Source organism: Didymella exigua (assembly GCF_010094145.1).
Source record: "Didymella exigua CBS 183.55 unplaced genomic scaffold M421scaffold_8, whole genome shotgun sequence".
Lineage (NCBI taxonomy): Eukaryota > Fungi > Ascomycota > Dothideomycetes > Pleosporales > Didymellaceae > Didymella > Didymella exigua.
Window position 1 is genome coordinate 455,757 of NW_022984782.1, and position 26,627 is coordinate 482,383.

At 54.5% G+C, this 26,627-nt stretch overlaps 12 protein-coding genes across 12 annotated transcripts; 4 read left to right on the top strand and 8 right to left on the bottom strand.

Annotated features, from left to right (window-relative positions):
* Positions 1-957: 957 nt before the first annotated feature.
* Positions 958-3,478, top strand: M421DRAFT_58337 (uncharacterized protein; the record flags this gene model as incomplete). Its single annotated transcript, XM_033595590.1, has 4 exons — positions 958-1,543; positions 1,592-2,226; positions 2,275-2,396; positions 2,446-3,478. 4 exons carry the CDS (start codon positions 958-960, stop codon positions 3,476-3,478), a joined length of 2,376 nt encoding a protein of 791 aa, XP_033450636.1.
* Positions 3,479-3,809: 331 nt separating this feature from the next.
* On the bottom strand, positions 3,810-4,550 carry M421DRAFT_99729 (ribosomal protein S18; the record flags this gene model as incomplete). Its single annotated transcript, XM_033598789.1, has 3 exons — positions 3,810-4,001; positions 4,070-4,384; positions 4,449-4,550. 3 exons carry the CDS (start codon positions 4,548-4,550, stop codon positions 3,810-3,812), a joined length of 609 nt encoding a protein of 202 aa, XP_033450637.1.
* Positions 4,551-4,688: 138 nt separating this feature from the next.
* Positions 4,689-7,491, top strand: M421DRAFT_418712 (uncharacterized protein). The gene is made up of 2 exons (XM_033591883.1): positions 4,689-6,981; positions 7,030-7,491. The coding sequence occupies exons 1-2, from the start codon at positions 4,712-4,714 to the stop codon at positions 7,202-7,204; spliced, it is 2,445 nt and encodes an 814-aa protein (XP_033450638.1). The 5' UTR covers positions 4,689-4,711; the 3' UTR covers positions 7,205-7,491.
* Positions 7,492-7,647: 156 nt separating this feature from the next.
* Positions 7,648-8,118, top strand: M421DRAFT_90937 (uncharacterized protein; the record flags this gene model as incomplete). The annotated part of the gene is made up of 1 exon (XM_033597898.1): positions 7,648-8,118. One exon carries the CDS (start codon positions 7,648-7,650, stop codon positions 8,116-8,118), a length of 471 nt encoding a protein of 156 aa, XP_033450639.1.
* Positions 8,119-8,386: 268 nt separating this feature from the next.
* M421DRAFT_418714 (uncharacterized protein) lies at positions 8,387-12,221 on the bottom strand. Its single transcript, XM_033591884.1, has 3 exons — positions 10,069-12,221; positions 8,839-10,019; positions 8,387-8,775 (listed from the first exon to the last, which is right to left on the bottom strand). The coding sequence occupies exons 1-3, from the start codon at positions 11,861-11,863 to the stop codon at positions 8,686-8,688; spliced, it is 3,066 nt and encodes a 1,021-aa protein (XP_033450640.1). The 5' UTR covers positions 11,864-12,221; the 3' UTR covers positions 8,387-8,685.
* A 122-nt stretch (positions 12,222-12,343) lies between these two features.
* Positions 12,344-13,379, bottom strand: M421DRAFT_418716 (AP-2 complex subunit sigma). The gene is made up of 5 exons (XM_033591885.1): positions 13,291-13,379; positions 13,195-13,234; positions 13,118-13,147; positions 12,795-13,025; positions 12,344-12,680 (listed from the first exon to the last, which is right to left on the bottom strand). Exons 1-5 carry the CDS (start codon positions 13,323-13,325, stop codon positions 12,579-12,581), a joined length of 438 nt encoding a protein of 145 aa, XP_033450641.1. The 5' UTR covers positions 13,326-13,379; the 3' UTR covers positions 12,344-12,578.
* An 804-nt stretch (positions 13,380-14,183) lies between these two features.
* M421DRAFT_99733 (alpha/beta-hydrolase) lies at positions 14,184-15,154 on the top strand (the record flags this gene model as incomplete). The annotated part of the gene is made up of 2 exons (XM_033598790.1): positions 14,184-14,286; positions 14,334-15,154. The coding sequence occupies 2 exons, from the start codon at positions 14,184-14,186 to the stop codon at positions 15,152-15,154; spliced, it is 924 nt and encodes a 307-aa protein (XP_033450642.1).
* A 920-nt stretch (positions 15,155-16,074) lies between these two features.
* M421DRAFT_99734 (cytochrome P450 3A4) lies at positions 16,075-17,751 on the bottom strand (the record flags this gene model as incomplete). The annotated part of the gene is made up of 4 exons (XM_033598791.1): positions 16,075-16,234; positions 16,293-16,495; positions 16,538-17,601; positions 17,715-17,751. 4 exons carry the CDS (start codon positions 17,749-17,751, stop codon positions 16,075-16,077), a joined length of 1,464 nt encoding a protein of 487 aa, XP_033450643.1.
* A 1,207-nt stretch (positions 17,752-18,958) lies between these two features.
* M421DRAFT_3470 (uncharacterized protein) lies at positions 18,959-19,351 on the bottom strand (the record flags this gene model as incomplete). The annotated part of the gene is made up of 2 exons (XM_033589539.1): positions 18,959-19,171; positions 19,277-19,351. The coding sequence occupies 2 exons, from the start codon at positions 19,349-19,351 to the stop codon at positions 18,959-18,961; spliced, it is 288 nt and encodes a 95-aa protein (XP_033450644.1).
* M421DRAFT_373390 (uncharacterized protein) lies at positions 19,160-20,045 on the bottom strand. The gene has a single exon (XM_033589769.1). The coding sequence runs from the start codon at positions 19,920-19,922 to the stop codon at positions 19,473-19,475; it is 450 nt and encodes a 149-aa protein (XP_033450645.1). The 5' UTR covers positions 19,923-20,045; the 3' UTR covers positions 19,160-19,472.
* Positions 20,046-21,067: 1,022 nt separating this feature from the next.
* M421DRAFT_99736 (uncharacterized protein) lies at positions 21,068-23,096 on the bottom strand (the record flags this gene model as incomplete). The annotated part of the gene is made up of 5 exons (XM_033598792.1): positions 21,068-21,264; positions 21,323-22,055; positions 22,103-22,532; positions 22,755-22,945; positions 23,037-23,096. 5 exons carry the CDS (start codon positions 23,094-23,096, stop codon positions 21,068-21,070), a joined length of 1,611 nt encoding a protein of 536 aa, XP_033450646.1.
* A 2,130-nt stretch (positions 23,097-25,226) lies between these two features.
* M421DRAFT_25801 (uncharacterized protein) lies at positions 25,227-25,460 on the bottom strand (the record flags this gene model as incomplete). The annotated part of the gene is made up of 1 exon (XM_033588657.1): positions 25,227-25,460. A coding segment is annotated over one exon (234 nt), but the record flags the coding sequence as incomplete, so codon positions are not given.
* Positions 25,461-26,627: the final 1,167 nt, after the last annotated feature.

A 26,627-nucleotide genomic window follows, 5' to 3' on the forward strand; every position in this document is an offset into this window, starting at 1 on the left:
TACTGCCTGACTGCGTACGCTGTGCTCCAAGCTCTGCACGTCTTTGTCGAAACCGAGTGCTGAGCACCAGAGACACAGCCTCATCCCTTGCAGTGTGGTGGATGTTCAACGGACGCTAGGCGCCCAAAATAGAAAAGGGTCATGCTACTGAAATCTCCGTTGGGTAGCGCGTCTGTAAGCTGCATCCTTAACATCAGGTGAAGCGCTAGAGGACCCGGATACGATGGGTGTGCACGAATTGGGCATGGGCAATGCTTGTGTAATGCCTCGCATTATTGATTTGCGGGCGTGCAGGAGCCCTTGAATAGAAACCCCTGCGACGGTTCCAGGAAGCGACAATTGGGCAACAGCAGGAATTGACTATACAGGCACAAATCGAGGTGCATGCCCGCGATATCATCGTGCCTACGTCGGCGGGAGAGCGACCGCAGAAGCAGGCTGGGCTGTAGCAGCGTTGCCCTGATGTGGTCCCACTTCGCTAGTGTCTGTTACAAGAGCTGGCCGGGGCATTTTGAAAGCCAACCGAATGCCAGAGTCTGATCACTGCCGTTACGAGCAGCCCCATGACGTGCGTCCGCCGTCGACCTCACAGCAGACGGCACGGCATGGCATGCAACCGGACTGCGGGAAAGAGGGCGCTGCAGCATATCCACCCTCGCATCCCCAGGCCGCGCTTTCCAGCATCTGTTTGTTTCGTCTCGATTGCCCGAGGGTTCTACCTTGCGAACAGTACTGGCCAGTGTCATTCTGTGGAGCCTTGTTTGACCTTCCTGCTGCACGCAAATCAGCACCTCTCGCTTCGCCACCCATCCCTCGCCAGACGGCCGCGAGGCTACTCTGCTTACACGGCGTATGCGCCGTTGACCCTTTTCTCTAGATTCAGGATTGGTGTCGACTAGCGCTTCGCTCCTTCCACATCAATCGTGCACCTGGATCGTTCTTGCGCTGACGAAAGCAATGGAGCAAGTACGATCTCAGCCTGCCACTGCGAGTGGCCGCCGCCGTTCGATATTCACAGAAGTTGGGCTCGTTGATGAGCACACGATCCGCACGAAGCGTAGCCCGGCACCCATACTCGTGACCGAGCAAGCATTCAGACGGCAACGACCATCGAGGACGGTCAGATTTCGCAGCAGAAACAGCGTGTTTGGGGAAAGAGAGGGCATCGACGAAGCCGATGATGAAAGCGATTGGGAGTCGGTGGACGAGGAGGATGAAATCTCACGACCGAGCTCCACCAGCCCGTCGTCTTACGCCATGTCGAACTCGAAGCTATACCGTGCAGGCTTCTTTGCGATCGTGCTGGCTCTGATGCTGCCCATCATCCAGATGATCTCGATCGCACCGCTCGGTGTATACGGAAGCTCTGTTCCACTAGGTAGCATCACATCGGTAGCAGAAAGATCGACGCTCGTCGAGAGAGCAGATGCACAGACCGATGTGTGCAAGCGCTGGAGTGGCCAGAGTGCTATTGTCAACGGTACGCTGTACATGTACGGGTTCCGCACGACCACCGACGCACAGCAGCAGAGCGACACATGGAGTAGGTTCCCTCCTGTTCGCTCACGAATCTCTCGCTGACGAGGCATAGCAAACGACTTCCTGTCTCTCGACCTGACCAAGTCGTGGCAGATCTCCAACCCTTCGCTCACCGGCATGCCTCAACCTAGTGGCCCGCCTGCCGTTTCGCTCGGCTACCTCTACTCCTCGCACGAATCGCTCTGGCTCTACGGCGGCCAGTACTCGGACAAACCAGCAGCGAAGCCCGGGCCAAACTCCATCTGGGAGTACAAGATCGACAGCAAGTCGTGGGTCGAGCACGCTGACCCGAAGAGCTCGGCTGGTACCAACGCCGAGGGCGACGGCCAGAGCATCCAGCGGGCTGCCGAGGGTGCTGGGTTCGGCGTCACTGTTTTGGGCAGAGGCTGGTATTTTGGTGGGCATCTGGATGATTTCACGACTGAAGGCTGGAGCAATCAGATTGCACGCGTGTACTTGAAGAGTCTGCTTGAGATCACGTTCCCTGGGCACACCAACGATGCAGTCGAAAGCCTGAAAAACGGCAAGGTGGCCGACAAGGAGCCTGTCTACAGAAATATCACCACTGGTGGTATCCAGGACACCGGAGCGTTCCCGGAGCGCGCTGATGGTGTCCTGACCTACATACCTGGATTTAGTAGTGAGGGTCTTTTGATTGGTTTCACTGGCGGAGACAACGACACTTTCGTACGTACAGCGCTGGCTCAAGGGAGTTTTCGAGCTAACAGTGTGCAGGCACAAATGAATGTTATTGATGTATACGACATCGCCGAGTCGAAGTGGTACAAGCAAAGTACATCCGGAAAGATGCCTGCGTATCGAGTCAATCCATGCGCCGTGGTCGCAGCTGCACTTGAGTAAGTACCCCAGCTCGTGACGGTATTGGTTGTTGCTGACATGCCCCAGCGGTTCGTCGTACAACATCTACATGTTTGGTGGTCAGAACCTGCAGCCATACGGGAATCAGACACAAAAGGATGACATGTGGATTCTGTCTGTCCCGTCGTTCACCTGGATCGAGGTCGACCAAGATTCTCAGAGCGTTCCGCCTGCCCGTGCTGGGCATTCCTGCCACGTTTGGGACGGGCAGATGATCGTGATTGGAGGTTATGTCGGAACGGAGCTGTCGTGCGACAGTCCCGGTATCTACGTCTTCAACATGAGCAGTCTGTCGTGGAGCGACCAATTCACATCACTCACCGGCGGGAAGGCATTGCAAGACTTCACTGGCGAAGGTAGCATCGGCAATCCTCTTGCCCAGCAAGCCAATCAGCGTGGTTTTAACGCAAGCGCTGGTATTGAAGGGTCATACCGCTACGAAGTCCCAGAGGTTGTTCAGAAAGCGATTGGTGGTAGTGCTCTGGGCGGCGCCACCCTCACCGCGCCCGTCCAGACACCTACCGCTGGACCCTTGGCAACCGGCAAAGCAATAACATACACCATCACGGGCCCCAACGGCGCGTTGTACACGGAGATTGTCGCCTCGGACGGGTCGAGCGGCGATTCAGGACCCAATATCGCCGCCATCGTCGCGGGAGTCGTGGCAGGCGTCTTCGCCACCATCGCCGTCTACTTTGCTTTCTGCGCCTGGATCTACCGCAAGCAAGTCGCCATGTGGAAGAAGCACGCCGCAGCGGTGACGGCCGCGGCGGAGAAGCGCGACAACACCTTCACCAGCAGCAGGTTCTCCAGCGAGCGCGGCCGGGGCACAGTGGCGGGTAGCACTGCCGGCGGCGCGGCGGCGGGCAGCTTTGATATCCGGCGCGGCAGCGGCGAGAATACGAGCTACGGCGGTGCGGGGGCAATGAATTGGGAGAGGAGGAGTAGCGTGGGGAGCGTCACGGAGGATCTGTTGGATGGGCAGGAGCCGAGTTTCTGGGGCACAAAGGGTGTGCTGCTCAATCCACGGAGGAGCTTGAGGGTCATAAATCGGGACTGAGGGGTCTGCGCGGCTCTGCATGCCCGGTGTAAGATTTGGCGTTTCTGGTTCGAGCTAGCAGGGCAGAGCCCAGTATGGTATACCGATGGACACGCATATGATGGGGTGAATGACGTCGTGTATATCAGACGACGGTAATGGTAATGAAAAGGTAGCATTGCGCACTGGAACTGTGCATGTCAAGCCGCTGTCTAGTCTTGGTGGTGGAATTGTGAATATCGTTCCTTAGTTCTCAGCAAACCTGCCGTTTGCCGTTTGCACGCGGAGGTGGCCGCAAGTGGCTATGCTTACAATCAAATCTACATGTAGTCGTATCGTACAATGCCAGCTGTTACATGAACTGTGACGGCTTGGCGCCCTTGAGGACCAGCGGATGCCGGTGGACACTGGGCATCAGCCCCAGGCCAATGGCCCGCCGTATGGCCTTTGCAATCTTCCTCTGGTTCTTGGGGCGCAGGCCCGTGTCCTTGGAGTGCTTTATGCGGCCCATTTCCGTCATGTACTCGGACATGATTGTGAAGTTCTGCGTGCGTCAGCCGCGGGTCGGTACAGAGTCGCTGCAGCCAGAGGCCGTCGCCGTTGTCGTCGTACCTTGTACTCGTTGATGGGGTTGATGCCCAGGACGTCAAAGGCATCGCTCTGCGGCTTCTTGCGGCCGTACTTCCACTTCTTCTGCTCGGCGCCCGTCAGGTCGTGCGGCGAGTAAATGTCCCCCGTCTGCCAGCGCCGGTAGATCTGCCGCTGGAACTGCGCGCGCCGCTCCGACTCGACCATCTCGCGCGTCTGCGTCGGGCGCTCCGAAAGCCCTGCGTCGCGCGCCATGCGCGTCGCCAGTGTCGATCCGATCGGGTTCTTCGGCGCGGACGGCCGCGCCGCGCTGCTTTCGCTGAGGATGTTGAGGATCTCCTCAGAGGAGCCTGGTGGGCGTCAGTATGGGCTTCGGAGACGGCGCAGCGGAGATTGGCGACGCACCCCTCTGCTTCGGGGTCCCGGAGGAGAAGCAGCGCAGGCTGGTCCTGCTGGCGGCGGCGTTTGGCGCCCGGAACCGTAACAGGCGCGTGGGCAACGACATGCTGGCTGGTGTGGACGTGTTGCCGTCCGCGTGTCGTTGCTGCTCCCCGTTTTCGAGGTCCGCCAACGCCAAGCCCGAAGCTAGCTCGAAAGTTTGGTGACGTGAAGTGCGCGTACAGGAAACGTCCTAAAGCGTCCCCTCCCACCGTCGCCGCCTCCGCCATGCCTTCCCACCTGACCCGCGTCGTGTTCCGCAGCATCATTGCCAATGAGCCGCTTCTGTACCGAGGATGTCGGCAGCGAGCTGTGCGCCCCTTCGCCGTAACCCAGCATGGCGCCAGAGCGCTGCCCCAGCCGCAGCGGAGGACCTTTTTCGGCGGCCTGTTCAAGTCGAGGCGCAAGATCAAGAAGATGGATATCCCCTCCGGACTCGAGACGATGAGCGCTCTCGCATATGCACAGCGGACGTCCGTGAGACCGCCAACAGACAAGGAGCTCGCCGACGCGTTGAGGAGCTTCTTCGTCACCAAAAAGGGTCCGTTGGAGGACTGGCACATTGAGCTGGCGCTCAACACCTTCAAGTATCTGCTGGAGCATCCCCAAGAGGGCGGCGCGCAGTGGTTCACGCGGCAGGAGCTTCTTGCGCTGGTCGACGAGCTCGTCGATTACCGACGATGCCCAGAGACAGGAGGGACGCCACACGTCCAGTTCGGCACAGCTCTGATAGATCATATCACGGACATGGAGCATACAGAAGACACAGAGGCGGCACCCGTGGCTGCGCAGCTGTCGAAGGAGGAGGAATTGCACTTCGTCATCAGGCCAAAGCTTGTAGAGTTGCTGTGCCTGTATGGCGCTTCGTCCAAAGCGAGAGACATTGCCGCAACACACTACAACAAGTACTCTGAGGAGACGGAAGCGAAGAAGAAAAAAGTCACCCGCGATGTCTGGAATCGCGTGCTCGCTGGAGCCGCGCGCGAAAACGACGCCGCCGAAATGGCAGAGACGACGGAACTGTTCACCAAGAGCTCGGTGCCTCTCACGGACTTTACACAGCGGCTTGTTGTGTCCAGTCTGTCTGCTCGGCGAGAGCTGGACGCGGCTAAGTTTTGGTACTCGCAGCCTGTTGTTGTGCATAGAGACACAAAAGAAAAGACTTCCAGCGTCAACAGGGATACTTACACTGCTCTTCTGAAAGCGTGTGCGCTTTGCGGCGACTTGACGTTCGGCCATGAAATCATTGCTGGTTTGACCAAGAAAAAGGTCCCGGACAAGAAGGGATGGGATGCCATCTTCCTGTGGTCAGCAGCTCTGGGGAAAGGTGTGGACGAAGTCGATAGGATGATGAACGTAATGATACGCCGCACCGAGGAGGTACAGGCCCCGATCTACCCGGACATCGATACCATCAACCTCTTGGTCGACTTCGCCATGTCGAAGCAGGATCCATACTCCGCTGAGCGCTACATCTCCATGGGCGAAAAACGAGGCATCTTGCCGGACGAGCAGACCTACACCATGCAGATGCAGTATCGCTTGTCAGTTAAGGACATTGACGGCGCGAGAGCAGCATACTACAATCTGCAAGGCGACTTCAAGGGCTCAGAGGCCAGCGTTGCAGCTGTAAATCAGCTCATTCAGGTCTTGTGCGAGTCAAAACAACACCACTACGATGACATCATGGCAATCGTGGACGACTTGCATGAGCGAAAAGCCCGTCTTGCCCCGGAAACCGTTGCAAAGCTCTGTTTACTGCACCTTCGCCGAGTCGAGATACACGATGCCATGGACCTACTTCAAGTACATGCTTACCAATACTCGCCCGATCAAAGAACTGTCATCGCCGACAGCCTGCGCGACTTCATCCTGGACAGGGAAAACAGCACAGCGGATGCTTGGGATGCCTACCAGATCCTGCGGAACACTTTCCAGGAGACGCCCCGCGAGGACCGCATTCGGCTGATGAACGAGTTCTTTTCGCGCAATCGTTCAGACATGGCGTGTCACGTCTTCTTCCACATGCGCAACCACACTGCAGAGTCTCACCAGGCCAACCGTGACGTCTACATTGCTGCATTTACCGGCTTTGCTCGATGCGCCGACGCCGAGTCGCTGGAGCTGGTCAATAACCAACTCAAGCTCGAGTTCAAGGTCGAGAGGAACACAAAACTACGCAACGCGCTGATGCTAGCACACGCCTCGTGCGGCACCAACAAGAAAGCACTCGAGCTCTGGAGAGAAATCTGCGAGTCCAAGGAGGGCCCTTCGTACAACAGCATCGCCATCGCGTTCCGTTCCTGCGAGGGCATGCCATGGGGCGACCAGCACGCCAAGTCGATCTGGGCACGCCTGAGAGAGCAAGACATCGAGATCGACAAGAAAATCTTCACCGCCTACCTGTCGGCTATCGCGCGTAACGCCCTACACGACGAGGCGGTGGCGCTCGTGGAGACCGTCGAGGACGAGTTCGGCCACAAGCCGGATTTCTACATGTAAGCACCACGCTGCCATTGCGGCTTATCGTACTAACAGAGGCGTAGTCTTAGTAACTGGTATAACACCACGACGAATAGCGTGAGGCAGAAACTCGTCGAGGCGTGGATCAGGGAGCGGTACCCCAAGGTGTGGGAACAGATGGAGGCCCTGGGTCACTGGGTTACGATGGATGGGTTCGGGTACAAGCAGTACAACATTGACCGCCATCTCGAACCGTAGGATACTTGTATGATCACATGTTGTAAGAAGTAAAAGAAGAAGGCCGAACAGACGCATAGCTGTTGTCATTTTCTCGACGGCACATTGTTTCTCTTTCAGCGTGGCATTGTTCGCTGCCGCCTTTCGCCCTCCTTTACTGCGACACGAGCTAGCGCAGAGGCTTCCTTATTTTCTCATTTCGACATCGTCACTTCGCTCCTCAGCTTCACACACGATCCTGCACCCACTTGCTCCCCGTTTGCAGCTTGCAGAAATACCCATTCCACTGCGAGTCTCCTCTCTTTCTCCTTCATCTTCTGTACACTCAACCACGACTCAACATCCCGATGGTGTGCATTCAGCAGTTCCAGCTTCATACATCATCCCACTCATCTACGGCCAAGGTATGTATCCCACCTACCGGCTACTACGTAGACAAGACCACTAAATGCTCCAGCAGCACAATGCGCACCAATCACCTCCTCACCAGCCTCACCAGCCTCGTCGCCCTCTCCATTACCGCCCTCTCCATCGCCGCCCTCTCCATCGCCGCCCCCGCCCCAGGCCACGAGCTCACCATCCCCGCCGGCGCCGACCTCGGCAAGGTCAAGGTCTGCAACGGCCTCCGCTCGCAGAGCACCTGCCACGCCATCACTGCGCACATGGCCTGCACCCAGCTCCAACCCCCCGTGCGCTACAACCTGCGGTCGCTCGTTCAGGCCAAAGGCAACATCTGCGTCTACCACCAGGGCCCCCGCTGCGAGAACCCCATCTTCATCGTCGATTCCATCGCCAGCGCGCAGTCCGCTGATGCAGCGCCGAAATGGTCCCCGGTCTTGACGAGCGTGCTGTGCGCCCCCGGCTCTGCAGACGCGGCTTCGGCTTCGGCTTCGGCTTCACACGGTGTTGAAGCCGCTTTTCACGTCCTCCCCTAGCGCGTCGAGATCCCACACCCAAGCCCGGGCTCACCGCGTGCCAGAGTACAGACGCCCGCTCGGTGACGCACGGGTGCCGACGGCGAATGGGGTGAAGTACCGCACTGGTGGCATCCTCATATCGGGTGCGTCGTGCATCACTTAGCCAAAACCTTCACGAACCAGGTTACAGTTGATCTGCGGGGCTGTGGACATGGAGATGTAAACGTGCTCAGGGAAGGGGTTTCAGGTTCCAGACAAAGATCGAAAAGATCTGGTTAAAACTGAAAGGCTTCTACTCTTGATCTACCACTTGAGGTCGCAACGATGCTGATTTCAAAGTCGCTGGTTGTGAGCAGGAGCGTCTGCGATGTTTAGCAGTGAAGCGCGCTTGCAGAATATTGGTTGACCATGCTGCTCCTCTGTGCGGAAGAGCCAACATCCAGCACATGGTCATTGTCATCTTGCGATCATCCACAACACCAGGAGAGCTGTGACGTTGCACCAAAACAATGTCGCTGTGTTCGAGATATCGCTATGCAACGTGAAGAACATCCCTTCTCCTCTTCTTTTCATTTTGTCCCCCCTCTATCCCCAGTACGGCGTGCGCAAGCCGACAAACTGGCTCCCCACACTCGTGCCATCGTTGTCGTCGCTCTTCTTCCTCTGACCGGCGAGCTACATCAGATTAGCTTCATCGCTCAGCCGCGCCTCAAACCGATAGGAGTGCCATTGGCTTACCTCAAGCTGAATGTGCCGATGCACGTGAACCAGCCAATCAACATAGCTCTGCGCCTCATTGTTCCGATCCTCATACAACAACCGCGCAAACTCGTACTCGGCCCCATCCAAACCTTGTCTCGCAAGCTGAATCGTGAGCGCCTTGGAGGCTCTGTTGCCTTCGAGATACTGCAAGATGTTCCGCATTTGCGCGTTGAGATGCGTGTCCAGTACCGGCAGAGAGGAAGTGAAGGGATCGAGAGATTTCAGAGAGTTGTGTTCGGGCCCGAAGAGGTCCTCGAGCAGGTTGGGCGAGACGTGTTGGTGGATCCAGAGCAGGCAGATTTGTCCGTTGTCGACGATGTACACACCGCCCTCTTCGACCTTGGCGAACGAGGCGCGCACGCCCGAGGGCATGCGGAGGTGACCGTTTTCGTTGGCAAATCCATCGGCAGGGTCGAGGTCGTGCACTGCAATGACACGTGGATAGAGATAGAGGGAGAGCTCGAGTGGCCCCATCGAGCGGATGAGTCGCATGTCATGGACTCGGCGGTCTGTGGGTTCCTTGCCCGCTTTGAAGGCTCGCGACTTGATCAGACCGAGCATGTACATAGAGAACTCCTTCAGGTTCTCTGGCAGGACGAGCTGGCCGGGAGGACTATTTCCGGTGAAGTTCTTCCTGTAGCCGGCGAGGATATCAACGGTCTTCTCCGTCAAGGCACCGCGAATGTCCTTGAGGTTCTTCTCAGTCATGCGTGCGCATGCTTCTTTGGCGATGATGTTGATAACGGCATCTTGGTCGACGAACTTCATACACTCCCCTGCGCTCTGACTGACGCTAGCGACGACGTTGCTGCAGCGGACACGGCGCTCGCCGCTAGCTGTTGTGTAAAGCAACGCGCTTTGGAAGTGCGCATCGAGTTTAGGGTCGAGCTTGCCATCGTAGCTAAACAGAACACCAATGGCTTTGTCCGCATCAATGGTACCGAACTCGAGGTCTGCACCGAAGTTGTGGTGGAAGTAGTTGCCGTGGTAGCCGGAAACTTGCAGGCCATTTGAGCAGCGAACCTTCATCAGCGCTTGATATCCGGTTTCTCGCGTAACGGTGTGTGTGATCTCCTTTGACAGCTTGAGGATGTCGCGGGGCGAATGGAAGTTGGGGTAGTAGAAGACTTCGCCGCCAGTAGTAGCAGATACGTGGCCTGGTACGTGTCAATAGAGCCCAAAATTGTGGCACAGAAGAGGACTTACCAACTGTAGCAATATCGAGGTAGCCACCGCTGGGAGCGGCAAGGAAAAAGTCACAGCCAATGCCTTGCTCTACCATCTTCTTCGCCACAGAGGTAAACCCGGGGTGCTCTGTCTTGAGCAGCTTCTTCTCAGCATCGGTATTGTGCACATTGCCGTCGTCGCGCATGAAGAGCTTTCCTGGGCCAAAGGTGGGCAACGCGCCTAACGAACATATGATCTTCCCTCCAGTCGCAGTCAAGGCAGCCACTGCTGAATTGAGTGTAGGAAGCAAAGCCGGCTCAGGGTGTCTAAATTCTCGGAACATGTTGGGAAGAGACGTCAGCAAAGATGTGATGACCGTCTTTGACTCCAGGGGATCGACGAACAGGCCCTCGGTGAAGGGCAGGAAAGGCTCCTCGAGATCAGGCATGACCAGCATTTGTGCTGTAGTCAGCTTTGGGCTGAGGTTGTAGAAGTGCATCTCCTTATCGTAAGTGACAATGCCAATCTTTGCGCCCTTGGCGATCTTGACAGAACTTTCAGCAGTCTCGCCCTCCTCGTTTGCTTCATTGTAAAGGGAGTCCAATATGCCAGCGCAGATGCCGTCGAGAAAACCACGCTCGACGCTCTCTGCGGTTACGTCGACCAGGAACAGGTAACGCATTCCGACCGGCTCCTTCTGGCCCCAGTACTCCTTCGGCACGACGTAATCGACTGTGCCAAGCATCAGCTCTGGCCGTTGTAGCCTATCCACACGCACACCGCTAGTATCTGTGGGCGCAAAGTACTCGCCGGGCACGTCGTTGGGAAACGTGCACATGTTACATACGAGCTTATTGCCGCCGGCCTTGAATTGCATGAAGGGGTTGATGTAGGCTCGACATCTTCTGCATCTTGGAGGTCCTGTCTCGCCAAAGTCTAGTACCGGTACGGGGGTCTCACCGTCTGCTAGTGGGGCAAGCGGTTGTAGTATGAGACCGAGCGGCAGAGCTGTCGCGGAAAGCGCCTCGGCAGACATAGGGAGGTTGTTGAGCGTCAGTCTGGCGAACTTGGGCGACGAGTTGCCTTGGTCGTAGGCGACGAAGGGTACCGTGGCGGGAGGCGGTATGTGATGCTCCATAGTCGGGTAGATGTGGTCCAGATAGTAATTCGCTGGCGCATCTCGCGACCTAGGTATGCTCGGTATCTGGTCTGGGTCTACCTTACCCTGCGCTGACCCTTGCACGGCTGTCCCTGGCTGTGGTGTATGTGCGCGGGCAGCGTGCTGCATGGGCGAGGCTGCATTCCCTGGCGAGAACAGTGGCGTTGCGGCAGGGAACTGGCTCATGGCGGGTGTAATCTGTGGTTCCTGCCATTGTGGACCGCCGACTTGCGGGCTGAACTGCGAAGGCGTTCCTGGCTGCTGCATGCCGTTGAAGGTCTGCGCACTCCCTCCTGGCCCCTCGAGATTGTGGTATGCGTGCCTGTCCTTCTTCTTGCGCCTGTGGTCTGGTGGCGCATCCCCTCCAAGCCCCATTGCTCCCATCTGCCCCGCCAGCATGTTCGTGTGAGAATCGCTCTGATAGGTCCCGGCCTGGTTGACCAGCGGACTCGCTTGCGGGGGAAAGTAACCCTCCTGCTGCACGGGCTGCTGCTGTTGCGCGGGCGAGCCATGCTGCGGAGCTCCAGCTTGTGTGTACGGGCTGCCAGTCTGTTGATAGCCAGCAGGGCTCCCGGCGACGGGCGGGTGCCATCTTGTGGGGTCATCTTTTCTCAGTGGCGCATTGGGATTTGGCGAGCCCTGTCCTTGGGCGTGGTACATCGAGAAGTCGCTCATGGTTGCGCCGCGGGGGTGCTGCACTCGGTGGGATGTTTATGCTCGAGCGTCTTGAGACGGTGGCGGCGGCGAGGTTCGACGATAAGTGACGGTTGGCCGCGAGGTAACGTTCGAGGCGGCTATATCATAGTTTCGGCGGAGTCCGGGTAATCAGACGTATGCAGGCTTCAAGTCGAAGTTGGTGATCTGGCTGTTACGATGGTTGAAATCGTCCGAGCTCCGGCCAATGCAAGGTCGATGATACCTACAGTATAAGGAATCGCGGCACTGGAGCTCCAATTCTACACTCGGTGATATTTAAAGATATCCCAGTGGGAGAAAGGCTCAGTGAACATTACTCCCGACCCTTGCTGACAACGGTTGCGGCTGCTGAAGCCAATACTGGTGAAGAGGGGCATACATGTGATGTGCAGGGGTGGCGCCGCCAGTCGCGTGTCACGTCAGTATACTCATGAAAACCCCAGCTTGCAAACATATTTTAGGACCGTTTCCTTCCTGTATTCATTCTCTGTGGTATCTCTTGCTGCTTACGGGTATGTTGGTCTCCTTCACTAGGTATAGCTGCGGATCGCCTGATAAGTCATTACTCGTTCATGTACGCTTGAACAGGCTCTGCTTAAGTTTGTCCGCACTACATTAGAACTTGGTGCAACCCCAGTGACTGGTTTTATGGGGTTGTGCTTGCGCTTGCGTCACCGTTTTCCTTTTATACCGCTCATTCCAGCTTATCCAGATGCGCCAATCTTGTCAGCACGACCTGCTTGTTCGTCTCTTCGATTTCGCCTGCTAGGAATACCTCATCTAGGATCGCATACACCTGCTCTTTGTTAGCACCTCGACCGCTGAATGCGACTTCGTCATGTCTCCTCTGCAGCCTTCATAGCATCCATGATCTCCCACGAATCCATGGCAAGACTACAAACATACATACCTTGTAGAAGTTAAACACAAGATCCAGCTCACACACATTGCCAAAGAACGCATCCAGCACCTCAACAAAAAAGTGTATTGCCTCGAGGTAGGCCAACTCGTTGTCGTTTGTGTCCACACACGCGCAGAAAAATAGGCCTGCGTACCGCCGGTATACGATCTTGGACATGTTACGAAACTCGACGAAGTTGGACTGGTGCTTTTGGTCGCGCGGGGCTATGAGGCGGTGGACCTGCAAGGGCTATGGTCAGCGAGGTGGGTAAAGAGCGTTGCGAATGATGGCGGGCGCGGAGCGGTGGTAAACAGGAGCATTGGGGCATGTACTTCGCCCTTGAGCTTGACTTTTTCTTCATCCTGTGCCTGTCAGCTTTAGGTCTGTTCTACTCATCGTATGGACCTACACTGTACGGCGCGTACCACTTCGCCAGTCTTGTCTTTCCCCTGCGACGACTGGTCAGCAACAATTTCTCTGCCGTATATGGACTGTGTGAACGCACTGCCGGTTCTGTATCAAAATGAACGAGAGCACCATCTTGCCGCTGGAATGTCTCCTCGGCGCATGGGCACGTCAGTCGTCGGGGACCAGATGTCGGGGAGAGCGGAAGTGATGCACCCTTGCACCTTGCACGCGAGCCCCACACTCAGCCGCGTGGAGCTGGGGTTCCTGCAGCAAGTCTTCAACACCACAAACTCGTACAGTCGCCATCGATTGTTATTGGAATATGGCCACACGGTGTGCGGTGTGAACATTAAAAGGGCGCCTGATGCAACCCACCTATTTACGGTCTCATCCCTCGTTCAAGCCTCCTAGCGCTGTTGTACATCCTGCTTTTCCGGTGTACTGGTGGTCTATCTCGCAGACTGATTGTTTACCTAATGCATCTTTGGAATTTTGCAGTATCTCAAAGTTCAACTCACTACTCCAGCAGGAACGTGAAAGCAAGCTTGATATTCCACGATGCTTTCAACCAAGACCGGCGCCACTTTCGTCAGACACTGGTACCTCCTTCCCCATTCGCTCCAAGATTGACACTTTCCACGTTCCTCTAAAACATGTGCTCTGCCCCGCAAAGTCTTTCATCGACCTCAGTCTCGATCATGCAGGCGTGTAGATCTTCAATAGTTCCTGGACTAGGAAGGCAACTGCCGGAGCTAACCTAGCATGGCAATGCACGATCTCGCTGTTTTGCAGGTCATCCGCAGCCAAGCCTGCGAAAGGAGATCTCAAATATCGCTGATCGCCCAGCGAGCTACTCGAGACGGATAGTTGATGGTGTCGATCTTTTCCACACTTGCACTGTCCCACCGAGTCTAACAATCACACGATGTGTATAAAGCTCGATGCCGACCAGCGTAGCGGCAACAGCAGCAGAATCAAACAAATCTCACAATGAAGCCGGTCAATGTTGCCCTTGCTGCCGTTGCAGCCCCACTGGCTCTTGCTCTACCCACAGAGTTGGCAGAACGACAGGCTGCTCAGCCTCGCGTACAGAGTTCGTTCCCTTCGAAGCATCGATCTAAAAATATTGACTCCGTCCAGTCGACCCGGCTCTGTACCCTGTCCTTCAAAGATACACAAGATTTGCTGTCGCCTCTCTCGCAACATTCACATACAACCTCGGCAGGTGCCCTTCACCACCTTTCAAATCGAAACTAGTCAAAACTATCGTCAACCTCGTCACCGACACCCAAGCCGCCATCTTCCGCGACGACAACGCTAAGGAATTGATCCTGTCTCTACCCGGCACGTCCTCCGTCCAGGACTTCTTGACCGACTTCGTCTTCATCCCATTGGACCAGACCACAGCAGCAGGCTGCACGGATTGCCGCGTCCACGGCGGCTTCTACGTCGCCTGGCGCAGCATTGCAGACCAAGTGACCACCGCACTCGCTGATCTGCGTGCTAAGAACCCGGGATATAGCATCGTCATCACCGGCCACAGCCTGGGCGGCGCACTCGCAACGCTCGCGTATACTGATCTGAAAGCCGTCGATGTGCCTGTCAAGATCGCATACACCATGGGTTCTCCTCGTGTTGGAAACCCAGCGTACGCCAACTTTGTCGACCGACTATCAGGCGCTTCCGACAGCAATTTGGGCACGATGATCAGAATCACGCACAACACCGACGGTGTGCCGGGACTGCCGTCGCAGGCGATGGGCTTCCAGCACTCGAGGACCGAGATCTACGAGTTGGATAATGCGGCGGGTAAGCAGAGCCTGGAGACTACGTTCCGATGTTACGGCCAAGAAGCGCCGGACTGCAACAAGGCGACGGCGACGGGATTCATCAACCAGGATCATCTGGTCTACACTGGCATCCAGATGACTAACGGTGCGGAGTGCGCGAATGCGAATTGACGAAGGGTCGAGTGCTTGTATAATTTTCAGTGGAACGGCGTTTCTGGCAACTCTTACGCAATTGACGATTGTAGTAATATCTCTAAGATCAATTCGACTTGGTTCGACTAATCCATGTGCTTGAACAATATGGAACGATAGAGTCGGCCAAATGCCGGAGTCGAAACCTGAACGTGGAACTTGCCCAGTCTACGATACGGACTGCCCTTCTCAGAGTCGTGGTCATAGATCAAAGCCGACTTTTCAGCCACGATCGCGCGTTGAGATAAAAGTCACTGTGACCCATCCAAAGGGGCCACTGTGCTGCCATCGAATCTGGCTTGTCCCAGAAGGAAGATTCAGGGGTTCGGGAACAGTGCAGCAACGCCGTTGCTTTATTTGGCTACGACTGTGTAGTCCGCATGAGTATGAACTCGATTCAACTGAACGATTTCGCTCATTTGATTGGCCTTATCGTCCTGCATAATTGCAATTTGGCCGCCGAGTGTGCCGGTGAGGGAGAAGTTGCTTGTTAGGGATAAAGGGACGGGGGTTGCGTACCCGACAGAAATGGCGAAGAGGCTGCAGTGGGGCAATTCGAGGACGCTGCATGAGGTGCAGGTACACTTACTTTCTCTGTATGCTGGAGCTGTGTTTGTAGGGTCTCTCTTCATTCGAGACTGAGGCAGTACTTGCAGCTTCTCTAACATATTTGGTTAATTTTGCCGTCAGTAAAATGGCAGATGTTGGCCTTCAGTGGCCCAGAATGTTCATACTGTCTTACAGCGCAAGGGCGACTTGGTTCGAAAGTTAGCCGCTAAGCCTTTGTATCATGCGTCTCACCACCAATGTATCCGAACATCATCACACTGACATCGCGAACACAAGTATAGCGAAGTCATCCACAAAACGAGCATCGTCCCTCTTCAACCGCATCGCATCTACCGCTGCACAGGTCTCAGTCTAACATCCAAACTGGGCTTCTCCCACAACAAAAATACTCTCTGGTCCCTCATCCACTCCTTCCCAGGCTTGACGAGCTCGAGATCGAAATGCCACAGGATTTTGGCGAGAATCAGCCGCGTCTCAGCGTACGCCAAACTACGCGTGTTAGTATCCCCTCATCGCTTATCGACAGGAATACGAAGTCACAACTTACTTCTTGCCCAGACAGTTCCGCGGCCCGAAACTAAATGGTTGCACTACCTCTCTATTATCCTGCTGAAACTTCGCCGGCCGTGCCTCTAGCCAGCGCTCCGGAGCAAATAAATCAGCTTCGGCAAAATTTCGCGCTGAGTGGTTCGCTGCATATTGACTCACGTACACACTCGTGCCGTCGGGGACGTAGTGGCTGCTGATTTGCTACCCCTGGCCGGGCACGATGCGCGGGAAGCCTGTCGGCACGGGGGGATAGTAACGCAGGCCTTCTTGCAGGACTGTGAGGAGGTAGGGTAGTTTGTTCACGGCTTCGATGGCGATGTCTTCGATGCGGGTGAAGGCTGTGCGGATCTCGGCAACGAGGCGTATGTATGCAACACTGTTCTTGAGGAGGAGGTAGGTGGTACCCGAGAGATTAGTGGCAGTCGTTTCGGAGCCGGCGACGAGGAACAGGGTAGCGTTAGAGTCCATCTCATCTCTTGTCAGCGCGCGGTTATCTTTCTCCTGGCTCTGAAGGATGAAGGAGAAGAAGTCTGGTCGGTCGTTTTCGGTCTCTAGACGCGTGGTGACCATTTCTCGGGCCTTGTCGAAGAACTCCTTGCGCGCGCGTATTGTAGACTGATTGTCTTCGAACAGACCTCGAGCCTTGTCGTACCACCGAAAGAGCGCATACTTCTTGCGGATTGACATGACCGAAACGCCCATGACGCCGTGAAACATCATGTTGACCCATTTGTGATACTGGCTGTCGCGCAGACAGTGCAGTGGTTCACTAAAAGACAGGTCTGCAATGATATCGAAGGTTGTGTAGTTGTACCAGCGCGTAATATCGACTTGCATACCTTTCTCAGCATGTTCCTTGAGTCTGTGGACGAGAAGGTCGACGTAGCTCATGATCAGAGGTTCCTGGCTCCGCAAAGCCTTGTCACTGAACGCATGGGAGAGATTACGGCGCACACGGGAATGATCAGCTTCAGGCGCGACGATGATCGAATAAACGCCGTTGATAGGCTCGGAAAACCGAGTTCCGTCCTTGAGGTAAGCACCCTTGTCTTTGTATTTGCCAGTGCGGAAGTCGTAGATGTCGGGCCAAGCCGTCTCACCACTGATGAACGACAGCTCAGTCGGAGCAACGCGAACTACGTCGCCATACTGATCATGGAGTTGCTGAAGCCACTTGGTGATGGTGCCGGAGCGCATGTGTAATGCATGGGGAATTCCAGTAGCACTGGCAAGTCGTGGACCAGGTATATGACGGAGCGGAGACAAGTAAATTTGTAGGTAAAGGTACCAACGACGTAGAAGATTAGCTAAGAGTGTGTCAGTACGACATATGATATAACAATCGTGCTATTATCCGGTATTTATACGTCTGGGCTTGCGCTCCGTCAAACAATGAGTCAGCCGCGTCTATAGACGACACTTACAGAAGCCAGGAATATGCCAAACAAATATGTCATGCTCACCAGGCTGAGCAGATGGAAGTCTAATGTGACAGTAAGAGCCGGGTCCCTATTAGTTCTGCTTCAGGAGCATAGTCGAGGTCTTAATACAAGTTACTCTGAGCTGAGCAGCCGCCGAAATCGTCTATGTGCTGACAGCGGATAGGGTTGGTTCGATTTTGTCGTTGGGCGACTGACTATTTCTCAGCGCTACGCATGCTAAGCAGCAAGGGTAACGATCAGCGTGAGACCGGATCAATGTTACTCTGTCCAATCTGAGAGAGGCATTTTGTATGAGTGACCCAGGTTGAGGGTCTAGTGCGGTGATTAGCAACCTCATCCACTTTCTCTCCACAGCGGGTCGCCGACTGGATGCGGGCGGATCATGCGACACGATGTGACGTATGCATCTGGTACTTACGGTCGCGCTGCATTGCTGTCAACTTGCTGTAGTCGCGGGAAAAATAGAGACGCGAACATTTGTTCTGTGCTGCGTTCTTGGAAGCTTGCTATCACAACTACGTGTACGCACAGCCGACGTAGATTCATCGTCTTCTTCCTGACTTTCGAATGTAGTCAAATGCTGCTTACGCGGGTCAAAGTCAACGCATTCGGACGCATGTTCTAGGTAGGAACCGCATCTCCAACGCTCTGTCTGCATATCCTGAACCGGCAGGATCGTTGTTCGCTTGTGGCTATGATGTTCTTGCATAGCGGCTCATGTGCCGAGGTGGCGTTCAGATGCGGCTGTTGAGATGTAAGCTTGGTAAGAACGCTTGTAGCTGATCTCAGTACTACTTGCTACCTCAGCGCCGTTTGATCTTGGTCAGCATGGTTTCCGGCAACCTAATGTATCCGCCGTTCGCAACGACGCCCATATATGCTGGCGTAGTGTCGCGAGGTTGTAGTCACGCAGACGAGATTTGTGGATTCTGAGGAGCATATCAGCAATTTCGGTGTTCGGTCTTGGGTACGCGCGGGCAACTGTTGCAAATTGCTGTATTGAGTCTGTTGCCTGTCGCTTTGCAAATGATGGGTACGACCTTTCGACATATGTCTTCAAACCTTGTGCCGGAAGAGCAGTCTGCGTGCGACCAGTCATGTCGTGACACATGAAACGACAGTTCGTGCGATTGATACCCTGGTCTCTTTGACGTGGCCCCGAGCGAATCCTGCAGATGCACTGCGAAAGTCGTATGTGGCGCCTACCACTACCGAGTTTTGCTCAAGCCCTCCTTGTCCTGACATTCTGCCCTGTTTGCGGGCTTTCCTGCGCCGCATTCCATGTCTTCACGAACGCTCTCTGCGTCTTGTCCGCATATTGCTCCGCGCTGACCTCCTTGACGCCCACTTTCGCGCCATCCTTGGTGAAGACAACGTTCTTCTTCTCCATCTTGCGGACACCGCGCTCTGCGAGCTCGTTCGAGTAGAGGTAGATCTGAAGCCCGACGTCAGTGACATGCTCATGAGAGTGGAGCGAACGGGTGGGGAGAATTCCGGATGCTGGCGGAGGCGCTCTATGAACCTGAGCTGCGTGGCGTACCTGGTAGCCGACCCAGCCTACGCCTGCAACGACGAGGAAGAGAATGACCAGCGGGATGAGATTCGATGCGCCCATCTTGATAGTGAGGTAGAGCTTGCGCCGTGTGTGATGAAGGTCCTTGTGATCGAGGTAAAACCGGCACTCTGAACTGACCCAGTGAAAGGTAGAGTTGTAAATGTAGAGCGGCCTGCACTGTTTATGGGTATCGAAGTAAGAGAACACGAAAACTGCGCGTGTCTGAGGTTTGGCCGTTTGTTGAATTACGCCCGCAGGCGGTGATTGCAGGACGAGCTTGGCTGCGCCTCACGAGCGGGCGGAGCGGGGCGAGGCGATCAGTGGTTCGGCTGAACCCTGAGACAAACTGACAGCTGCTGTTGGCACACGACCCAGTCTCCATCACCGGTGCAATTTGGGCGCCTATGGAGCCTTTCTGGGAACGAACAGGAGGCCCTTGTGGGATGTTTTGCCTTGCTCGAGGCCCGCGGACGTGGAGTACGAGTGCCTCCACGGCATTACGAGTGTTGATGTGCTTTTGGCTCCACTCAATAGACACAGCCCGGAGACGGCGATGACGATCGTCACAAGGAACAGAAGAACAAACCGAGACCGAAACTGTTTGAAAGCAGGAATATGAATCGACCGGCATAGAATGCCCTTGAGTGTGGCATCGAAGATCGCTGCATCCTTACTCAGCTTCGGCGTTGATGATGATGTCAAATGGGCAAGAGCTTGGGGAACGCAGGTGATCGAGACAAAGAAGCAATACCAAGGAATCAAGAGCAGATGAAGCGGCGCCTGGCGTGCTGAAGTAGTGATGTCGATGCTGCCCTTGCGCTTGGAGACTGCCCAAGGCCTGACGCAATGGCGCAGGAACACGTGTCTACTTCGAGTAGATGCAACGTCTCGACGGTCGTCAGACTAGATTGTGCTTTGAAGGAAATGGTAAGACTGAGGACATGAAGAGGTGTGGAGACATTGAGCATGGTCTGTCCATCGCTACTATCGTTGCCGACGGAGACCGGCTTGGCGCGATCGCGGAGGAAGGCGCCTCTATGTTGAGACGGAGTTTCGATGATCATTAGGGAGCCTGCGGGTACGAAAAAGCCCGAAAGAAATGTTCCTTCGAAACATTTTCTGAGCAAAGAACGCAACAAGGGGTCTGGGCTAGAAGGCTCGGCCCCGTACGCCACATATGGAGCGGCGTTGCGCATCATTGTCCTTGAGCACTGCCAAAACGTTGTGATCCTTCTGGTTTTTGCGGAACGATGCTGTTAAGTGTTACTGAATTACCTCAGGTACTGCGCTAAAAAGAAAGCTAAGGCCTATGACTACACTAATTCTACATCCACCCGCTGTGGTTCTGCCTGCAACGGCCAAAACGTGGTTCTGATGGCTGTACCGATGCTCACATGCATCGCGCATCCCGGGGCTTGGTACTGCCGACTGGATCATCCATGAGCTACTCTTACCATGTCCATCTCTTTCTGTTTCCCAGCAGATGCTCTTGCCTTCCTACCCCATAATGTGCTGTTTTCGGAGCTGTCTGCGCCGCCACGCCCATGTCAATCGTATCACGATGTGCTTTTGTTTTAGGAAAAATCTTCGACGTATCCACGTCCTCGTCCGTTTGATCCATTTCTTTCGCCTTGTTCGTCCTGTCGACCTCAGACGTTCCGGACCCGGAAAACTCGGTACAGCCTCTCATCGATGCTGTGATCAGACATCCACGTGAGGAGTGCTCTAACTAGTTCTATCGCACGTCTCGTCTACCCTTCCGCGGGCTTTGGTATTTTAAGGGAACATGGGCCCGCACGTCAGCACATGTCGCCTGGCTAGTACTAGGACCTGCGCGCTGCTCAGTCCAAATTTGGTCCCGATGACGCTTAGCCGCCCAAGCAGCCAATCGCGCTGAAGTTGGGGCACTGTGTCTGCGTTCGCGGCGACGTAGAGTGGCCATACGAGGGAGTAGCCCCCGAAGGCTTCAGCGGCTGTAATACATTAGTATACCTAATCTTTCTCAGATAGAGTTAGGGTGAAACAACGTACCATACTGCTCCTGCCCTGTCTCCTTAGCCAGCGGCTGCAACTCATAGTCCAGATGGAATGGTACACAAGCGCTCAGCTCATCCACCATCTGTTGCACAACGAATACGCTCATCCTATACGTAGCGGGGTCTTCTAGACCGCCGTATCCCAGCCAGTCCAGGCACGCGATCATTACGCGCCTGCAGAAGATGCGACAGACCCGGTAATCGTTCATAATGGACGCGAGCGGCACATCATGGTACGCATGCTGCTCGCCCGGCCACTTCTCCGCGTTGGCAATATCCCCGGGAATCGTGCTTTCCACGCCGATGATTCGATGCTTCCATTCCGGCGGCAGTGTGCGATACCACTCTTCCAGATTCCCGTCCACAAGCTGCGCAAAATCGATAATCTGCCGCGCTTCCAGTTCCTCCGCCGCGTCGTAGAGCGTGCTTGTCAATCTGTTAGCGCGCGCCCGCAAGTTCGGCAAGTCGATGCATATCAGCGTCAGTCTGTTTGCGGCGTTCTCCTCCGCGATATCGGATTCGCCAATCCAGCCTTTCTGACCGGGGAACGAGTCGATGGGCTTCGAGCGCTGAACGCACGAGGTGATCATCATGGTGCGCACGGCGCGGAACATGGCGTGCGACATGGGGTCGCTGAATTGATCAGTGCCGCGCATTTTGGTGAGGGCAACAGCTCCGTCGACATGGTTTCCCCAGGCGGTGATTGTGTCGTCCGTTGACATGATGGTCTGGAAAGTTAGCTTTGTAGGTTGAGAAGATGTGCTGCTGGACTTGCCTCGTATAGCGAGAACATCAAGACGGCGAGCACTGTCTCGTTGGATTTGCTCATCACAGGGTCCTTGAGATCGCTGTTGAGCTTTCGAATAGCCCTACCGTATGTTTTGACAGCCTCGCCAACCAAAGCTTCCCTGCCAGGATACTGACCGCAAGCCGCCATGGCAACAGCACTTGTGGCCAGGTGTAGCACCGATGATGGTAGTGCTTGGTTGTAGAGAGGAACAAGGAACTCGAGGTATCCTCTTGTGCTCTCTGCTTGTTGCGGAAGTGTAATGAAGTTTTTGAAGAAGAACGTCACTGCCTCGTAGTCTGGGGCCATGACGATGGACTGTGGGACTTGGTCGAGATTCCATAGCCAGTTGTCGAAAAGGCCTTGTGATGATAGTGCCTCCGGATATTGTGGTATAAGTATGAGCTGTTGATCTAGACTCGGTGTGGTATGCGCGGAAGAGGTGTCCTTCTGCGATGAGTTGGAATCCTGTGAGGCTTCGAATGTGAAGAAGGTAGGTCTGCGATTTGTCAGTAAGGCTATGAACCAATGATTGCTGCAGTGTAAAATGAGAACAGAGCACCACTATACAACACAGCAGAACGTGAAAACCTGAATATCTGCAGCCGAATGCCTGTGCGAATTGGGGAAAGCGTCTTACTGATCTGGAGAAGGTTGCGAGCTCGAGCCTCCAGGACTACATCTTGCAGGCGTTGGACCAGAGGTCTTCCTTGCCTTTCTCGCCATAGCCTTGTTCTCGTCTCGGAAGACTAGGTCAAACTCATCCGGGTACCCGGGGCAGTCACGCCCGGATTTCTTGCAGTTCCCACACGTCGGTCGTTTCTCGTCGCACTGGAGTGGTCAGTTTGCTGTGCCACGCTCTTTCATTGATCGATCGTGTGTGGAGTAATGCATCACCATCGAACACATGCATGTAGCATACCTTGATCCTGCGGCTCTTACACATGCCGCATCCGCGACTTGGCTTGCCTGTGTAGACCATGTCGCAGATCCGGTTGGCACAGAACGATTTGGTGGTTCAAGATACTCGGATGTCCACGTTCTAGGGACCTGTGGTGACCCGTGGCCTCTGGCCTAAGTCGAGATGATATACACAAGGCAGTACTGTAAGTCCAATAGTGACACAATGCTGCTTAAACACTCCGCCCCAGATCATACGTTGACCATCAGGCCAGCACAATAACACTACGTAGCCTTTCTGTTTCGCTCGCAAATGTTCGATAACCTTCCGAGAGAACTGCAATAATATAATCCCGTGTGCCGGTAACGCGATCCTTGCGGGTTCGGTCGTCTGGGCCGAGCTCGTTGTGCTTGATCTCCAGGGCAAGACGAAGCGAGGCGATCTCTTAATGCAGGCTGAATGTTACGCCGCAAGCCTACAAACGTCGTCGGAGTGTGATGACAGAGGCAGCGACGACATGGTTGTTTGGAAAGAAGATGATATTGGGTCGCGTCGGATTGCTTTGCGCGCCGAGTATCCTGGCAGACTCAGCGGAGGTTTGGTCGCGTTGAAATTCTTCGCAAGCTTCTCCTGTTCGGGGTTGGCGCACTCAGCCGGCCGCTTCAGACTTGTGGCGCAGCACTGTTTCACCCCCTTGGATGACACCGACCCGCGCGGGAGGCTGCGGGAGAACGCGAGGGGAACGATACCAACACGTACAAAAGCTGCTGCCTGAAGCTTGATGACCGGTATCTCAGGCACTGCCGTCGAGCATACGCAATGCAATTTACCGGACAGAGTGAACTGAGGCCGCGATTGGCAAGTACAGTAACGGATGGACTTGTGACCAACGGCACTCTATGCAGTAAATGTAGTAGACTCAAAGCTGCGTTGTTTTTGTAAGAGAAGTTGCTAATATGACCTGACGTACTCTGCTCGCACACCAGCTTAGTTGCTGATTCACTTCAGCTGAGGAGGTTCCTATCATAACAGCTCGCCATCGAGGACTCGAAGAGCAAGGACAGAAGGGAGCTAGGGGTAAAGGATGCAACCCAACAAGATTATCAATCCGCCCTTAGGTGAAACGATACTGCGATACATACCTTCAGTAACAGTCCAGCTCGCCATCCAACAGCGTATGCGTGATCGTGGCATTGCAAGTGTCAAGCTTGAGCGAGACGTCGTCTTGCTGTGCAAGTGGAGTAGGTGTCTGGTCAGGAAGCAGGCTGCGAAGTCGAAACAGTCCTTTGTTACCACTGATTGGTATAAGAAGGCAGTCGTCATATTCCTGTTGCCACTTCGATGCTTCGACTTTCCCGGCACGCGCAATCAAAATCTCCGCAAGCGTCACGCCATCTCAGCGTCATGAGGGATATCAGAATTGATGCAATTCGGTGTTTGAAACAAAAACACCTTCCATGACCTCAAAACCTGGCAGAAGTGATGCGGTGCGACGAGGTGCACTCCGACTGCGAACAGATGCACAGCGATTCACATCTGTCGAACACGCAGCCCGAGCCTTTTATCGTTGTGTTGTAAGGACATCAAATTTGCTATAACTATGGGATACAAGTTCTTGGTACGCTGATCCAAACAGAGGCCTGAAACATTTCTGCCCTCATGTCGTAGGCTGCCGCGCCATCTTTTCACTGAAGCACGCCGCTGAGATCGTTAGTATGGCAAAGAATCGCCCTGAAACGTTCGCCGTCTACAACCGGAAAGATCTTTTACTTCAACCCCTCGAAGGCGGTCAAGGATATACAGATCCAATCCTGCTTGATCAATACTAAATAAACATGATGATGCCATCAACTGTCTCAAGGTAGCCCTCGTTCCAATTTGCCTCTGTGACCATCTTTGGGCAGAATCTGATCTGCTTAGCATCGATCAGCAGATCCGTAACCTCTACGTATGTGTCGCATTTACAGTTCTCAGGTCTAATCATTGACTGCATAAAGTTCTTTGCGACGCTTGCGGGCCGCTCCTATGACATGCTAGTCTCATGATCGAGCAGTGGCATTTCGCATGTCGAAAGTAGATAGTATGGGTTCACTGGAATACAGTGCCCGCCAATACCAGGCCCAAGCCCAAGGCGAAAAGGTAGATATCCAAAAAAGGCTTTGAGGTGGCGACAGCACTGACTTCGAAGCCATCAATGCCGAGCGCTTCACATGCCGTGTCGATCGTTTTGTCCTCGTTGAGCAGGGTTGGGATGGCGATGGGAAAGTGCGATGCTCGACTCAAGTCCGATGCGTTAGAGGTGAACTCGATAGAAAGACCATCGAGGAGGTGCTTGGTGCTAAGCTCATACGCGACAACATTGTAGTGGCGGGCGACAGCTTCCACAAGATGTATGCCTACGTAGCTAACGCCAATGGCTGGTACAATCGGTTCTAATTTACGCGAGATAGGAGATGGTTATTGGCGATCAGTGTTATCGTCCACCTGATGGACTGGAAATACGTTGGTCTCTCGGGTTGGATAGAGGCGGTGCAGCTTGCAATCTGATAAATGACTATTTGACTTCTTTAAGTGGAGGAGAAGGAGAGAATGACACAGGCGTCTCGAGGGTAGTGATGGCTAGCCTCTTCTTGACATCGAACAAAAAGCTAATATCAACGGAATGCTGCCTCTGAATTATAATAAAGACATTGTGTGACGGCGAAGGGCCAAAGATGGTTGATAATAGACATATTCACGCAGCTGGAGTCGCTTAACGACCTGCTGGATGATGATAATTACTTTCAATCTCCTCAAGGCTTTTGTGGTTGATATAATTACCTACAACAGAAGGGCTTTGCTACTCCTTAGTCGCCCCGAGACGTGCTCGTACAATCCCATCGGACTTCTTGCCTTGCTTTGCGCCTCAGAACGTGCTACTGCTGCGCGGTCGCAAAGAATGAACTACTGCAGACTGTGTTATCAATGGCCCACGACATCACCTCACTCAAAGCATTCTGCCACATACAGTGTGGCCATCGCGATCCCCACCGTGGATCGTATGTCGACGGATTTCGGCATAGAGGACCTTGAATTGATCGACATGTCACCATAGCGTCTTGTCTGACTTCTGCATTCTAGAAGTGTCCGTTTGGCTGCTCGAAGTCGTCTGGCGTGATGTTGCAGTCTGCATTGTATAACTTTAAGGCACCGACGCACGCTTCTCGTGGAAAAGTCCCGCAACGTTATAGTGCGTATTCAACGAGAAATTCTCGTCAAAGTTCATATCAAGCGATGCACAGATGATGGAGTCTTGGTCGTTCTGTACACTGGTACGAAATTCAAACGTTCTGTCCTTTCGCCCGACATAAGCGGCTCCACCTCGACTGCCTTCACCACTGCCGAGCTTGGAGTCGTCCCGGCTGCCTATGGTGTATTCGGGGAGTTTAGCAGCTGGAAATGGCTTCAAAAATATCACTCAACACTCGACTCTCCCGTCCTACGATTTATACTGCCAGCCAGATGTTTTGAAGCTCTACACCGCTCATACACTTTCGCCCAAGTCTCACATCTCAAACCAACATCTCTTATCAGGACACCATGCATCATCGCACCTGTCTTGACATTGTGTGT